We start from the raw sequence: 17,496 nt of genomic DNA, 5'->3' as shown, positions 1-17,496 counted from the left end.
GAACGGGCTAATGGGACTAGTGCTTCAACGTGGTCCTGCTGCACCTTCAGCTATGCTCTCTTTTTGGCACAAGCTTATTCAAAATGATCATCTATCACCACTGTCTTTCACTGATATGATCAACTGCATGAATAAGATGTTTGAAAAGCAACGTGCTTTGCTGTCTGAGTGGCAGAGGAACTAGAAGGCGAGGCGGGTTGCCAAACATAAGGGAAATGCTAAGGCTGGTGAGCAGGGAAGAGGATTGGGGTGAATGGACCAGGGCTGAGCTATCTGGGCAGAGCGAGGAGCAGAAGGCTGAGTGCAAAACAAGGGGGCAGCTCCAGGAGTAAATATTGTACGGGGCTAGGGGAACAGCACAGAACATTGGCATAGCTCTCTTTCCCCACCCCATTCTCCTCGGTGGGCAGGTGAGCTGTCTCTTGAGCCATGGACAGGTCCCCGTGCAGTGCTTCGTCGCAGTGAGAGCATATCGTGCCTGCGGGGCCGTGGGAGCCGGTGAGGACAGCGAAAGTGGGAGCGCAGAGTGCTCAGGCTTCAGCTCTCGCAGGATGTCACGGAGATACTCCCCAGCTGTGGTACGCTGGCTGTCCGTTTTCTTCACTAGCTTCCAAATTTTACATGGAAAGTTTTTACAGGGACAGAAAGCTTAGCTTTTTAGTAAAGAAACTCAGTCTGCACAACTCTCTGACATTCCTGAAAGCTCTTCTACCGTGTACTTGGGTATGTTTGGAGCGTGTACATCGCCTCCACTGATCTGATTCCCAGGGCCCAGTAAAATGGAGTGTATTTCAAAACACTTGGCTTCTGTTGGGTAGAGGAGAAATTAATGATAAATGCCTCCAAAAATTGAAAGCTTTAAAACCTTCAGTCCTTTAAACCCCAATTCCCATTGGTGCTAGCTTCCCTTTCATTGCAAGATAATGAACCTTCACTTCTGTTGTGTGTCCTCGCCTTCAGTGTGCTTCTCTGCATAGCTCCCGTCGTGGTCAATTAGCTGGCAGGAGAGGCCCACAACAGCAGAGACCATTGCTTAATTGTTATTGTGGGATCCTTATGAAACATGCAATTGCTGGGGCTCATTTACAATTCTAACACATCCACTGCACCCTGCATCAGGAGTCCTGTGAACTGGACAAAAGTTAGAAAGTGGCAGCGCTGTTTCTGGCCAAAAGCTCATTAACATAGACATCTCCTGCTAGTGAACATCACACAGATGACACAGACAGCTCACTCCAAACGAGAGACATTCTTTTGTTCCTCCTTACTAAGGCTTTCAGATAAAAAGAATTCGAGGCTACTCAAAGGGACAGCTGTGATATGAAGGGAACAGGTTTAAAATAGCTCTCAGAGGCAGTAAATGCTTAATGATCAGATCTTTCATTGGTCTTGGAACATTTGAGGAAACTCAGCCAGCTAAAATTTTTGTTGATTACTTTAACAGAGGCCTTTTGTTCATATTATCATGCAGAATAATTAAGCCAATGCAAGCAAGTCCCCTTAGCTATACGTAATTAAAATGTTAGACTGTGATTAAACAGATTGTATTGGCACAGGGAGCACCTATTCACTTCATAAAAGAGTCCAATCACTGCGTTAAACTTCTTCTCACCTGAGTTTATTTGTTATTATTTTTGAAAAATGAGTTTAATACAAGACAGATAGTGGAGGGTGTGCTTCCAGTGAGGAGTTAATGAGATCTTATAATGGAGGAAAGAGCTATAACCAAAGTATTTAGTCTATAGGGTGAAATTCAAGATGTGGAGAAAAGCGCATCTATCAATTTTACTGTACTTAAAAGTTCATTCTGCAGGGATTATATCCAATTTTCTCATTTCCTCCCTGATTTTTGGCATCTCCAATGCTTGGTTCTCCTGTGTTTTATTTGTTTTGTTTTGTTTTTGGTTTGGTTCACAAAGTCTTGTTTTACTGGAAATCTCAGAGAGGAGAATAGGTACAAGAAGGTGTCCTTAGGTCTAGGACTGGAAGAAAGTTGGTAGGGAGGAGGCACTTGATAGAAATTGTGTCATTTTTATACAAGGAAGAAGTCTCTATTGGTTTTGACGAATTTTGTTGTCGTTGTTAATATATGTTAAGTAACATTTTACTGACCAGTAAAGCAGTGGCTTTAAGATATGCTGCCTATGGAGGCAACCCCTGAAGAGATCCTGGGATTTATTTTGACTGCCTGACATGTATTAGACCAGAGAGATTTTTATTTACAAACAGGGTCCTTGGATATGTTATTTGTGATGGAAATAAAAGCTAGACTGGACCTTAAATGCTGTGTTTATCCCATTGCACCAAAATAGAACTGAGTGGCGACTACTCTGGATTCTCTTCAGATTTAATCCTCTGGGCTAAGCAGCCCCCTGGAAGCCTCTGCTTGGAAACGTGTCACGATTTCACAGGTTGTTCTGCTGGCAATGAATGATGCTCCACAGCATTCTCCTCAAGAAACTGGCTGCTCTTGGCTTGGACTGGCGCACGCTTCGTTGGGTTAGAAACTGGCTGGATAGCCGGGCCCAAAGAGTCGTGGTGAATGGAGCCAAGTCCAGTTGGAGGCCAGTCACTAGTGGCGTCCCCCAGGGCTCGGTGCTGGGGCCGGTCCTCTTTAATATCTTCATCGATGATCTGGACGAGGGCACCGAGTGCACCCTCAGTAAGTTCGCAGATGACACCAAGTTAGGTGCGTGTGTCGATCTGCTTGAGGGTAGGAAAGCTCTGCAGGAGGATCTGGATAGGCTGGACTGATGGGCTGAGGTCAACTGCATGAAGTTTAACAAGGCCAAGTGCCGGGTCCTGCACCTGGAGCGCAATAACCCCAAGCAGAGCTACAGGCTGGGAGAGGAATGGTTGGAAAGCTGCCAGGCAGAGAAGGACCTGGGAGTGATGGTGGACAGTCGGCTGAATATGAGCCAGCAGTGTGCTCAGGTGGCCAAGAAGGCCAACGGCATCCTGGCTTGTATTAGGAACAGCGTGACCAGCAGGGCTAGGGAGGTGATCGTCCCCCTGTACTCAGCTCTGGTGAGGCCGCACCTCGAGTACTGTGTTCAGTTTTGGGCCCCTCGCTACAAGAAGGACATCGAGGTGCTTGAGCGGGTGCAGAGAAGGGCGACGAAGCTGGTGAGGGGCCTGGAGAACAAGTCCTACGAGGAGCAGCTGAGGGAGCTGGGCTTGTTCAGCCTGGAGAAGAGGAGGCTCAGGGGCGACCTTATCGCTCTTTTTAGGTACCTCAAGGAAGGCTGTAGCGAGGTGGGGGTTGGCCTGTTCTCCCACGTGCCTGGTGACAGGACGAGGGGGAATGGGTTTAAGTTGAGCCAGGGGAGTTTTAGGCTAGATGTTAGGAAGAACTTCTTCACTGAAAGGGTTGTGAGGCACTGGAACAGGCTGCCCAGGGAAGTGGTGTAGTCACCATCCTTGGAAGTCTTCAAAAGACGTTTAGATGTAGAGCTTAGGGATATGGTTTAGTGGAGGGCTGTTAGCGTTAGGTTGGAGGTTGGACTCGATGACCTTGAGGTCTCTTCCAACCTAGAAAATTCTGTGATTCTGTGATTCTGATTTGCAATGGCCCTGAAAACTGCAATTTAAGAAGAAACTGTGAAGATGAGAAACATCGCTCTCCTTACATTCAAAACAGACAATGTCACATTTCTTTATTATTTATTTTATTTATTTATTTATTTTTCTTTTTAATTGTGCCTTCTGTCCAGATAGGAGTGTTTATTCCTCTGTCTGGTCAGATGTTCCCCTACTGTGCTAACAGATTGATTTCTGCAGTGTGACCTGATAGCTTACTTTGAAATCCTACTTGAGGTATCTTTTCTACCAAGTTTCACAAAAACCTTCAGAGTTTATCATGACTTTGATGTGGATTTATGGAGAATATATTTTAAGGGAGCAGTAGCAGGTAATGAGGTTCTGGTACATTTGAGCTGTGCATTCAGAGATCTGGCAAACCCCATTTGCCTGCTACTGGATTCCTGGCTTTAAGAATCTTCCATCAGACCAGTTTTGCTGGAGCTTCATTTGAGAAGTACTGTTCTAGCAAATGCACCTTTCAACATTGTAATCATTAACAAAAAGATAGAGCATCTCTTAAGAAACACACTGCTTGATGGAGAGGCCAGACAGCAGAGCTCCAGTTTTGAGCAATGATTAGTCAAGTGCAGTTACGGAGTTGTCAGGAGTTTCTCTGCTCCTCAGTTTCTCTAGGGCTTGCTTAACTTGCTGCTTGAAAAATGAATTACTGGTGGCTACGTTTTGTTAGGCAGTCCATGTATTAATACCAGCTATGGTCAACATGAGCGCAGTAGTTATAATAGCTGTCTCTTAATAAGAGTGATCTCATCATGGGCATCATTCAGATGGAGTAAATAATTCCCAACACGTACTGATGAGAAAGAAACTGGGAGCTCGTTGCAAACTGATGTCATGGGAAGAGCCCACTCTCTTCAGCTGAGACTCATCAGTGCAAAGGGCTTTAAAAAGTGTCTGACTTTAGGCTGGGAAGAAAACACAGAGTGGGAGAAGCTCTTTTAAGTTTGTAAGTCTCTGGATAAAAAGCAAGGCTTTGGCCCGTGTTGTCAATTGAATCTTTCAGTTAGTTATGACTGCAAAATAAAAGAGGCTCTAGGCTGAATTTCCTTTGAATTCATAAGTAATCTGCATTTTTTCCTCTCGCTTGTTAAAACAATCCATAATTTATAAACTCAGTCTTTCAAACAAAATAGCAGCAGGGTTTTTATTTCCAGAAATTTAGCACATTTGCTGATGCTCAAAATAACTTTTTTTTTTTTTTTTTTAATTTATACTTGGTTATAGTCACTTACATGGTGTGAAGTGAGTGAGAAAGGCTACTGGTTGGATTTGGTTGCATGATTTTACAACTGTTTTGTATTAAAATGAATGGCAAAGTTAAATTTAGTGGATAATCCTTCCTGATTGTAAACATTCCCCAATGTTTTTTAATGCTGTCATTTGGCCATTTATTAAAGGATGCCACTGTCTGGCTAGATCTAAAAAAAAAACACAAAGGTTTTGTGAGACTTCGCTTATGTGAATAGGTAATATGGCATTCACAGAAAGGAAATATTTTCTAATAGCACAGAATTGAAAACGTGATCTCAGATACAAAAATACAGCTTTCTGGAATATATTTTCACTTGAAGCTGTACATAATATATGTATTTTTTTCTTAAGTATATTTACAACCAAATCTTCCTTTTTCTAGGAAGAACTTTGTGACGACTGATTAATTGATGACTACTGTCTATTAGTTTATGAGATGTTTATGTAACCACGACTATAAATTCTACAGATAATTTCACTTGTGAACAAAAAGAAATGTCCCCAGGTCTCACTTCTCTTGTTTGATGCTGCTGCGTCATTTCCCATTCCATCCTGAGACCACTACAGAAAGTTTGTACTTGAACTGCATCTTTAACATTGTACAGCTTGGCCATGCTGCACACCATTTTAATAGAGGAAATGAAAATAAATACCATATCGATTTCAATCTAGAGGTTTTAACAGGAAAGTCTGAATCTTCCCATTTAGAGATGTGGAGCAAAAAGATAGACCAGTACATAAACTTTAAGCATCACTTGACTCCTATTTAAACCTCTAAGCTGAGGCCCCAAATCAAGTTGATTGATTGCCCATCCTAGCTGTTGGCAGAGGGGAGAAGGGAGCTGGGGAAGAACAGATTAAGGTACAGTGCTGGCTAAGGACCACTGCGGCTGGGAATCTGTTGGTGAAAAGTGTAAAATGTGCCTTTGGTACACATGAAACACTACAGCACACTAAAATGTGGTTGATGCCATTATAGTGTGTCAGTGTAAGTTCTTCAGGGACTCTTTCGTATAGGGATTGGGAATTTTACTATTTACTTCAGTGGCAATAGAACTCAGTTTTAATTTATGTTGGCCTGAGCACACCTGATTTCTTCGTGTTGCGATTCTGAAACAAACAGGAAGAGAAAGAAACAGGAGAAATAATTCTGTAGGAGATCAAATTGATCTTGGTGGAGAGATTAACTAATTACTGGTGCTGTTTGTGAAGCAGTTAGCAGCACTCACAGCTTAGGGTGATGTATCTCTTGAGCTGAGGTCAGCTGAGGACAGAGTGTGAGTTTTTCCTTAGAGTTGTAGTGAAATCAGGCTTCTTGCCTTTTTTGGATTTACTGACCTAGCATCCGGTGCGTCTACATGAAAATCTGCTTTCTCGTGTTAAACTCAATTACTTGCTTTTGCTTTGGATGCTTTGCATTCCTGCTCACAGTTGGGTTGGTGTTATGTGAGAAGGGCAGGGTTGTGGGTTCATGTTCATATACTCCTGTGGTTGCAGACGTACTTTACCCAAGAAGTAAAATGGTCCAAAACCTCAGTGGAGAAGATGAAGACATTTCTCAAACCCCAAACAAAAGCAATAAATGGAAATAAGGATTAACTGTGTCAATTTTCACCCCTCCCACAATAAATCTCCAAAATCTTGGCTTTTATCTTAGATGGATAACACAATAGGCACCAGAGCACACCAATATTACGCAAATACTTCATGTGCTATCAATTATTTTGGAAGTATTCATCATCTGAATTGTGAAATGGTTTGACCTTTTTTTCCTAATGGAGAGTGTATGAAGATGTGAGTCTTAGGCTGTCACATTCTTTCTCCTGTGCTTGTGTAGGTATGTTTAAAAGTCATTTCAGAAGAGCACAGCACCAACGAGGGCTCTCCTCTTGGTACCCTGCCACTCCTCATTGCTCTGTAGAGTCCTGTGGAGTCAGAGATGATCTGCAGTGCATGACAGGCAAATAGGAGTGAAGTGAGACATATGATTGTTTAGTGCAGTGCTAAAAATCACTTGGATGTTATGAAATCAAGAGAATACATCCAGTAGGAATGCAGCTGTGCAATCCTGACTGGTAGTGACTCTCAGTCCACAGCTCACACCTCTCAGCCCTGGAAAAGGGAGCTGGTACAAGAGGAGCTTGGAGCAGAGCGGGTATGCATGCCTGGAATGTGTTCTCATGGAAAGGATCCTTGCAACAGATGCCTTGTTAAAGTTAAATGGTGGCTAAGATGAATGTGCAGGTTATGAAAAAAAAAAACACACAGAAATCAATTTCATGAGGAATTTCCAGAGGCATCTTGAATTTCAGATTTTATGTACTTACTGATTCACAGGGATTTACTGTGGAACCACTTTGAACAATCACCTTTCCCAAGGCTGCTATCTCTGTTTTAGTTAAACTACTAGCCATGTGTAAGTTCATGTTTTACACTTCTTTCTTAGGTTCATTAAGACCATCTCTTTAGTATTTAGCACAGATCGATTACATCAATTATTCTGAGCTTCAGAATATATATTGCACAGAAAGCAATATGCCCTGGACTGTTCTCTCAGTTGTCACTGCTTGATGAATTCTTTAGTTGGAATGCGTGTATGGTTGTCAATGCTTTGATTTTCAAGATTAATCATGGAGGGTAGGTGAAAGCTAAACTAAATGTCGTATTTCCCAAAAGTCAAACATATCTCTGAGCAGAAAATTTCTGTGTTGAAGGTTCTATGCTCTCTCCCCAGCATACTGTTGTTGCTTTACAGACAAGTCCTGAAAGCAAACAATCATGTCTCCTGAGATTAACCAATTTAAACGAACTGATAGTTTGAGCATTGGGCTGATCCTTCTCATTTGTCTCTTTGCACTACCCAGGTTGTGCTATTTCTCTTGATTTTCAGCTTAGCTGAGATGAGTGCTAGTGTAAGTTGATTTGCAAAAGTCAGCAGAAGACATTCCTGAGAGAAGACCTGGATGAATGAACTAGTGAAGTGCTGGGGACACAGATGTCCTGCTGCAAGCTTTGTCTGGTTTTCAGACATACTGAACAGTCAGGGCTCAATGTTGATCCTATTGATACTGAATTAGTTGAAAGAGTAAGCTTTTACTGCCTTGGTCTGAAACAGATTTAAATAGGAGCAAGATTACCACTCCTATGGATTAAACACTGCAGCATATTGCAGCCATGAATTAATTGTAGCTAACTTGTCTGTGGTAGACTATGCACTCTTGCTGAGCTCAGAAGGCCTCCCATGAATGCGCTCCCCAGAGCTTGTCAGGCCTGGCTTGTAAGGGGCTGCAAGTCACAACCTCTCTTAACCTCCAAATTTCTCTAAGGTTTTTGATAACCTGGGGTCTTAGGTGCACTGCTGGTGCACCTGGTCCCTGTGGTTTAAGCTCATGCTTGAAGCATTAAGGACCTGGGTAAGTGCTGAAGCCTTCCTTTGCACCCTGTCTGGCAGTCAAAGTTTTGAATCTAAGTTTTTTGTAACTTAATGTCTGATCCCACGTCACGCAGCCATGCACATCACCCAGTGCTGCGAGCATGTGAGGCTCCAGCCTGCTGTGAGGTGACAGCAGCAGGGCTGCAGGCAGGAGCACTGAAACCCAGTGACCCAGCAACATCAGGCACAAAATGTCTTGCTTTATTAACAACTTTAAAGTTTATTAATTTATAAAACCAGGTCAAAGTGATACAAGTACATAAATAAGTACCGTAACAGACATACATCCCACGAAGAGAATTGAAAGCATGATGACACTGTATTTTATTATCTTAAGTGACCAGAACTGTAAAAATGCAACACTGCATTTTACTAAATGATACTTATGATTTTTTTTTTTTGCTTTTCTTAAACATGTTTATTATAAAATAAATACACAATCTGGACTCCACTGGTCCTGTCAGAAATACAAAAAGCTGGTTGCCTTCTTATTCTTCTTCTTAAAAAAAACACAATACTGTACACTTTCCACTTAGTCTTTGTTCACCAGCTACTGCTACAAGCAGACTACGCCCATGAGGTGAGAAGACAACTGCTGGTCTTCCCACCTGATCGCGACAGTTCCTCAGAAAGTCTTCCTTACAGTGTCTTCACCAAAGGATTAATTCATGACTTGTTAGAAGATTTCTAGTGAAATTTAGCACTTCTACAGCACATTCCAACCCAATAGATGCCACATGCTGTGGGTGTTGCTGATTCCAAGCTGCTGCTTCTACAGTTAATTACGTTGCATGAGGTCTCGGGGCCTCGGTTAGGAGGCTCTACAACCCTCCCAAACACCAACACAGCATTTATGGAGGCAGAGGCTGGGATCCTACAGAAACTTGCTGGGATGATTCACTTAGCTCTCCTGTTATGAACAGTGGTATGGGCCTTCTAATGGCCAGGTGCCCATTAACCAGTGATGTTGGTGTCCATGCCCAGTGGCCTGCAGGGCGTTGTGAGGAGAGGCCAGGGCTGCCCCAGGCCTGTCACAGTAAGGGCTGGCTGGTTCCAGCTGCCCCACCACAGGGCCCCAGCTGGGCCCAGCAGTGACCCTGGGAACACCTCGGGGAAAGTGGATTTCAGAGAGGGCAAAATGCTGCCGGCAGCGAGGGGGGTGGTGTGAGGAACGGCCCCAAGGGCAGGGCAGGACAGGCTCCAGGCCCGGAGCTCCCTGTGGGCTAAGGGGAGCCCGCGCTGGAGCAGGTCTCCACACTGTGGCTCAAGGAGGTTTGGCTCTTACTGATAGCAGGCAAGAATGTTTTATTACTGCAAATCTACCTGAATGCTCCCTTTTTAGCATGTTTTCCTGTTACACAGTGGGCTGAGTTGAATGCTTGGCAGGGAAGGAAATGTTCCTATGCGTTATCTGTGCTCTGACCAGGTCTAGGGACAATGCGGTGGTTATATAGAGGCAAGATTGCTGAGGACTGAAGAGCCACAATGTCCTGGATCACCCTATGTGTTATTTTCTTAGTTCCCTTCAGCTTTTCTGTCACTTTCTGTCTGTCCCTCTCACTTGCTCCCCTTTGCTGAGAAGCCCTGCGCTGTGCTCCTACCGATGCTGCCCGCGGCAGAGGCAGGCTGGGCGCCATGAAGCAGCCTGCCCGAGAGGCCTGCGCTGAGAGGGAGGCTGCCAGCATCCCCTCAGGGTGGCGAAGCTTTGCCTGAAACAGGCTTTGGCTTCTGGCATTCAGCACTCAGCTCTCTCACACCTCCATCCCTTTAGAAATGGGTACACCCCTGCAGTGCTGTCACTGGCAGGATGACAAACCTCAAAATCCTTGCTGTCAGTATTGACTTCAATCCCTATGAAGACACAGCCCCTGGCTCAAACCATTTCCATAAAGCTTTGTTTCCTAGTGTGTGCATGAACAGCAGTATTCCTTCCTTCTTGTGGAATAGAAAAAGGGGACAAAAGCAGGCAGAGTCACTTGCTTTGTGGGAATTAATCCAACACTGCAGCCATGAGGCAGTGCAGCATTTCGGTGACTCACGTTCAGAGAAAACCGTTTTTAAAGTAATGACCTTATACTTCTTTTCTTTCTGGAGATGGGAGCCACATTTCTTAAACACACTGTAGACATGCTACACTAAATTTAAGAGTATCTCAAATTTCTTTTTCACCAATATAACACTTTTCACAGATCTGCTGTGTTCTAGAGGCTTGCTGTAGCTGTTTGATATTTGTCACGGGAGAGGTCTGTCCTTGAAGCCTGAGAACTGAGAGGCCACCATCAGAAAAATGCAGATTAGTTTTGTAACAAATGAGAATAAATAAGTTAAGCACTGTGGCAACTCTAAGGAGTTATTAATTGGGAGGTTTAACCCTCCAGGAGTTTTGAAAGTGCTGCAAGTACTTCACCACCTTCTTTCACATCACTGCAGAAGGCAGTTTATCAGCCAAGGCTGTGCATTAATAGGGCCCAGAAGAATGAAGTTATTAGGGCTGTGATAGGGAGCTAATACTTACATTTTTGAGAGAAGTGGGTGGTGGACACAGTGAAAACCACTTAAAAGCGAACGTTTGCTCAAGTTGCTACAAAAATACAGTGATTGTCACTAACACCTGCTGTTCAGTTTATGGACTCAGTTTGCTCAACTACAAGACATCATCCCAAAGGCAGGCTGCTTAGGAGTTTGTTAGTTTAAATCTGTTTTATATGTCTCCAACACAAGTATTTTATCACTTGTATTTTTCTTCCACAACTAAAAAAGATCCGTGAGTCATTTCAACACCAGAAATGGTATAAACTCGGCACAGGAAATAATGCTCTCCATAGCTCCTGCACATTTATTAGGTGTCCTTCTTTTCGTTAGTTTGAATAACTTGCCAAATAATAATAATAAAAATGTTCTGTTTTCTTTTTTTTAACTAGTAAAGAACTGCAACTCGGGGAAAGTACAGTCTCTCTTTCTCCTTCTTCCACCAGTAATACAGAGACTCATAGTCTTCTGGAGGAGATATTTGAATTGGTTGACACAGACCACTACACATAAAGCAGCAGATTTGCTGTGCATGATGTGAATAATTACTGCATTATAGTTTTGGTTTTTAAGGCAACTGTTGACTTAAGCAAAATAAGCCTGCAGTCCAGCTGCAGGTCCAAGTTTTCATAAGTTTTCTTGTGTTTCTCCCTCCAGTGCTGTCTCCCTTAACAGTGACCCTTTTCAGACTTCTCAAGGTACAAAACCTTTACCAAATCCTCGAGCTCAGTCCTGCACACTCTGCTTTCACACATTTGGCTGATCTGAGCTTCTCCCTCGCTAAATATTTTCCACTGGCCTGAAAACAAAAATACAAAGGAGAAAGATACTGACTTAGAAAGGGCATAGGGAACTTTGGAGTCACAAGCACTCTTCAGACAAACTGATTCATAGTGGTCAAAGAGAGGATGTCCAATCCTCCCACGGAAAATATTTGAAGTATCTTACAATCATGTAACATATTCCATGCAAAATAACTTTGTTACAAATAATAAACAAGAACCTGAATATTATCGCTTTCTTTAACCAACTAGTACTATAAATTGACCCTGTTTATTTCATCCAGTTATGAAAACAGATCCTCTGCTTTATGACAGAGTGATTTGAGACTTGAAATCTGATGGTGAAACTAAGTATTTAAAAGTCAGGAAACAAGTTGAAGTTTTTCATGCAATATGAACTCTGTCTCTCTGTGTATAATACAAACTGTATTTGTTGGATATTAGTATTTCTGTACGGTTTTGATAATTTTAATAGGAATGCCTGATGTCTTGGTAACTAGAATATGATAGTACAGATAACAACATGTGTAGAGAAGGCTGAAAGGAAAAAATTAGGAAACCTTCTAGATGAAAAGGTGCTTACTTCTAACTAAGACTGTATTACCAAGAACCAAGTATTCCTGGATAAAATACTTCCTTGCATAATTGGACCTCAGAAAAAATGTCAACTTTTAGTGCAAAAGAACTGGGAACTGTAAATGTCTATACCTCAACTAAACTGTCACATTGTGTCATATCCCAATCTGGGTGAAATACAAAAAAGAAATTGAATCAAGAGTGATAAATAAATTGCATAACTTTTCAAAAGACAGATTTTAATAGTAAATATGTAACTAAGAACGTAGGAAAGGCTTCTTTCAAATATAACATAAATATATATGTGTATATATTTATGTGTATATATATGTATATATATATTGTCTTAATTAAAGTCCAGTTGTGCTGTTTTACTGACATCAGCCATATTTCAGACTTATAGCAGCACAAGCAGAAAACAATCTTGTATTTTCTCAGAATGTTAGGAGACTAACACAGCCTGGACATGAGTTTTTGTTACATGCATTTGTATTTTAAATTTCCGTATTTTGATTATTTAATTTTACACATATTGATGCCATGTATTGGAGGAAAATGAGTACATCTGCTTGGCTGTGTTGAGTAACATGGTATGTTTTTCAAGGCTGTAATTATATGGACAATAGAAATCTGACGAGGTCAGAATTTTACTTACTAGGGGTTGTCCTTGTTATCTGCTTGAAGTAGGGAAGTTCTTCAAATTCCCTCTTGGTCACTTTCTCAATGTAGAAGTGGCGCAGAATCCCTTCAGCAAAGAAAGGAGAAGTGCGTGTTACTGGAAGCGCGCCTGTTGTTCTAAGCCTGGGTTGCTGCCCGGCCTTTATGTGGAATGACTGCTGTGTCGAGCCACATTGTGAAATAATCCTTACCGATAATGTGGATTTTCAGCCTATTCTTTTTGACTCTGTTTGCTACCCCAGTGTTTATCTTCTGTGGATTTATGATTGCAGAGAGTTTCTGAGGGGTGTGAGAATTAGCTGATTCTTTTCCAACATAGCTGAAACCTTCCTTAGTGTGAGTAAATGTAAGATTGCAACAGAAGCCAAAATCCCAGTGTCTTGGATAAAAACAGTATCATTTTGTTGTCAGATACCATTTTGCCTGTCATGAGTTAGCAGACAACATCACTGTCAAGTCATCACAAGGCTTTGTGGCTTCCTGAACACACAGAGTAATTATTAACCGTCAGCCCCCCTGGGACTTCTTTGCTGCTCACAGCTGGGGTTTGGCTTTGTGCTTTGAAGTGCGTTCTGGATATGTATCATCTCCATGGTAAGGGCTGCACTACATGAGGGTTTCCTATGAGGATCACGTGCTTTTTGCTTAAATTGGATAAAGTAGACAGGATTTTGAGGGAGCTGGAGGTAATAATTTAACCACACTAGCTGTTCAGGATATGCAGAAATGCATGGGCTTCTGAAAACTTTTCAATTTCCTTCTAGCTTTACAAATTGATCTACTAAAAGATACTGCTTCCACCCTTAATACATTTCTTGCCAATATTCTAGAGCATCATGGATGTAGGTACATATTGGTGAGGCTGATAGGGCAGACAGTGATTTCAGTGGCAAGCATGTGGGTCCATCCAAACAAGAACCTCCAAACACTTGCTTCAAACCCTACTGTCCATTCCTCTGCAATAAATTACCAGGGACATTACTGACAGCTGATTAGGTTTTGTGTCCAGGAGTTTGCAGAAGTAGAGCTTTGGGTGTTATTAATGGTGTTTGTTCAGCAAAGTGTATGTTTGACATGGTCATGGTAGTGATACCCTAAATAGCTAGAAGAACAGCAGCTGCAAGATGCTTGGATTTTATATCGTTCTGGGATTTTAATGGAAGACGATACATGTTTTAAAGAAAGAACCCACTCACCCACTCAACTCACCTTTTCTAATTGTCCACACATGTATTTCTATTTGGGGTGGCTTTTCAGTCTCTACTGCAATTTTTCTGATGGTTTCTCCTTCCTCTGTGAAAATGGATTCATAGACGGGAAATGTCTCTTTCCCACAGAAGTAATCTTTGTTGTCAAAGCTTTGACTTGGCACTTCTTCTGTTTAAAAAAAGCCCAAAACACATTCTACAGCTGTAATCAAGTCTTCCAGAACTTACTTGGCACCAACAGCCAAGCAGGTTTAGTTTAAAATTAGAATTTTCATAGAACCATAGAATATCCCAAGTTGGAAGAGACCCACAAGGATTACTGGGTCCAGCTCATATGTTCACTTGTATGGTCTTTCAAATCCATCTCCAGCTAAGCCCCAGACATTCAATAATGTTCTGTTCTGCTAGGTTCTGATTGCCTGTCTGTGGTGGCGAGACAGTATTTGTATTTATAATCCAGTTTTGTAACAAAATATGTTGTACGGGTTTGTGAGACTCCTCATGATCTTTGAACTTGTTGTCCATTTTTCAATAACAGTAGAAGTCTCAGAGATAATTAAATAACAGTGAAAATCAGTGGTTAGAGAGAATGAAGAGACCCAAAATATTGCTTTGTTGAGGAAAAGGGCAGGGAGAACCTACTCATTTTGCTCAGCAGCAGCCAGCTGGCTGGTCAGCACACAGGGATGCGGCCAGCCAGGAGATCAGTGCATGCCTGGCTAGACACAGCACACGTTATCTCATGACCACCTGGGAAAGTCATAGGGCATATAAGTGGAAATTGTCATTATTCTGATGCAATTGGAAGTTGGACAGGAATGTGAGAGAGACGATGCAACTCAGAGGACAGATCAGAAGACATTCAGCTTTCTGAACAATTGGTGCATAGAATCTCCTAAAGACGGTAACTTTCAGTTTGCTCTTACATTTTCCATTGAAGCCTGTTAGCTAGTTTTGCTGACTATTCTCATCTCAGATGAGTTAAATGCTGTGTGTCTCAGATCCGCAAGTACCCAAAAGAGCCTAAACACACATCTCCTTCCAACCTACTGCCACTGCATTGAGCTTTTTCCCAGCTAGCAGGGCTAGCAAGAGAAGTGCAGTGTGTGTTCTATGAAGGATTTCCATATGCAACTGAACAACTCATTTCCTTAGAGCACTTCCACCCAATGCATCACCAGCTAAGCACAGAAATGGGCCATACAGATTAGAAAAGAAGTTCAAAGGCACAGGAGGGAATTGGATGCTCCTTTACTCTTTTTATCATATGCAACACACCTGATCATTTGGCAGACCACCAACAGATTCATCCTATTAACAGATTTTTCACTAGTTGTAGGCACATCAACGGAAGTTTAATCATTACTGCAGTACAGAGACTTAATGCTAAATTTATGATACGTTAGTATTTATTTTAAGGATTAAATTATATAATTGACACCAATCATTTTGTAGTCAGAATTTTTGAGTCCTTCTGGTACATTTTGAAAAGGAGAAACAGTATTAGGTCCATGCAGATTTCACAAGCTAGAAAATGCTTCGAATGTTCTGAGAATACTGCAGTGGGGGAAGGATGGGAGAGTCTTTCGACAGTAACGAACTGTCTGTGTATGCTTCTATAATTTTCTCTTTGGAAATGAGTGTCAGGAAGTCATACTAACAGTAGAGAAAAAGGCAGTGACTGATGAGAATGTATGTGCCCCACACAGCAAGCCCCCCCATTTGAGGAACAGCAGCTAACTGGAGGGCTGGCCAGGCAGCTCTGCCTGTCCCACTGTGATATCTGCACACAGGTTAGAACAGTGGGTACTGGTATTGCAGTTTTCATCAGATCTTGTGACCAAAAGGCTTGAGCCAAGACCCTTAACATGCACAGAAAAAAGGTGGTCTGTGATCAACTCTTTGTTTTACCTGGACAGACTTTACAGCATTTTCCTTCTACTTTCTGAGGGTATTTGCAGGGATATTGTTCTGGACAATGAATTTTCTTACATTCTTGTTTGGTGATGTTGCAGGTGCACAACACACACTCCACGATTCCAAAGGCCCGGAGGTTAGGGTGCCAAGATTCACCATGGGAGTATGTTTTGCCATTTGAAACACAAACTACAAAAGAAGAGAAAAGGAAAAAGAAGTACAACTGGAAAAGGTACGTTCACTGGCTACTCCTCCACAAATGTTCATTTAATTCATGCACATTTGTTTAAAGCAGCGTCTCCCTCTACCATTTGTTAGTGTCTCTGGCTCACTTCACCGCTTGTTAACTTCAGTCGGAGTTTTGCCACTTCAAATGAGTCTGAGCCTGTGATCACTCATTTCTAAGCAGATTTGCCTTGGTTCCAAATCTGCTGATGCCAGTGTCCATCGCTCTTTTGAGGAGGAGGACATTGAAGGTCAACTATTTGACTAGCTCCTCTCCACTGTACACATTTCAGTTGTGCATCATTAAGCAGCTTAAAAAACTAATTCGTTCTTCCCCCTCCTGCTCTTAGTCCACACACAGGACACAGCCTGCTAAATTGGCTCTGGTTTCTAGAATTGAATCTACAGCTGGCAAAATCATGACATTTGCTACTGAGTCATCTGCACAACTTCTCTTAGCGTTAGCTGAACGTGGCTTTTGCAGGGAGAGCCATGATATCAACAGGGTGGGTTAGTGCCACCTGGACCTTATTTCACTTTCATGTGGGACTTCCTGCTACAGAACACAGAGCAAGACCAAGGGAATGTTGCAAAATGAAGTTTGAAGTCCATTGTGGAGATGTGTGTGTCTATGGGTATATAGGGTTTGGCTTTGGGATTCACAAGAAAACATTAACTTGAAAGGATGCACATGGGACTGAAATTTCATTCAAATAGCGTCTAAGCATCTCAGAATATTTTTCATCAGTGCCTCTGGAAGACAGAGAAGTACAGCTTGCAAAAGGAGAGTGGAAAAATCCATACCTGGTGGAAGCCGGTTTGGGTCACCCTGCAGTTAATGGGAATTATATCACTTTACACCATGTCTACATTTGTCCTATAAACCTTACTTCTTTCTTTTTAAGTATTTTATAAACACAAAGAAAAATGCAAACTAATCCTAACAAGGTGAAAGAAAGGGCACTGCCAGATTTCTAAAAGCAACTAAAGTGAAGCTGGGCTATGTTGTAAATATTTCCAATTCTTCTAATATGCCATCATTTTTATTAATGCTTTTATTTGTAAAATATGTTCCTATTTTGCCTGTAACTTTCAAAAGCAATTTAATTTTTATCTGTAATCTGAAATTTACATCTAACTGGTAACAGATGTGACCAACTGGCTTATACTTTTACTGAGTTACTGAGATTTATGGTGAGTGTTCTTTGTAATGTATTGTCTTTCATGGGGTTATGCTATCATTTGGTTTATAATTTGCTACTTTTTAACTCTTTCTTAAGACATGGTTTTGTTTTAG

At 41.9% G+C, this 17,496-nt stretch overlaps 1 protein-coding gene across 3 annotated transcripts in view; it reads right to left on the bottom strand.

Annotated features, from left to right (window-relative positions):
• Window positions 1-8,480: 8,480 nt before the first annotated feature.
• Window positions 8,481-17,496, bottom strand: part of CHRDL1 (chordin like 1) — a 45,205-nt gene continuing 36,189 nt past the window's right edge. For all 3 annotated transcript variants that reach the window (XM_084535076.1, XM_084535077.1, XM_084535075.1), the window contains exons 9-12: window positions 15,969-16,163; window positions 14,059-14,226; window positions 12,827-12,916; window positions 8,481-11,612 (exon numbers count right to left, since the gene is read on the bottom strand). In XM_084535076.1, the coding sequence (XP_084391202.1) occupies window positions 11,482-11,612; window positions 12,827-12,916; window positions 14,059-14,226; window positions 15,969-16,163 (584 nt within the window). In that variant the 3' untranslated portion in view covers window positions 8,481-11,481. The remainder of the gene's footprint in view (window positions 11,613-12,826; window positions 12,917-14,058; window positions 14,227-15,968; window positions 16,164-17,496) is intronic.

Source organism: Aythya ferina, assembly GCF_964211825.1.
Source record: "Aythya ferina genome assembly, chromosome: 13".
NCBI classification, from domain to species: domain Eukaryota; kingdom Metazoa; phylum Chordata; class Aves; order Anseriformes; family Anatidae; genus Aythya; species Aythya ferina.
The sequence above is the reverse complement of the archived record's forward strand: the minus strand, read 5'-3'. Positions and strand labels throughout refer to the sequence as shown.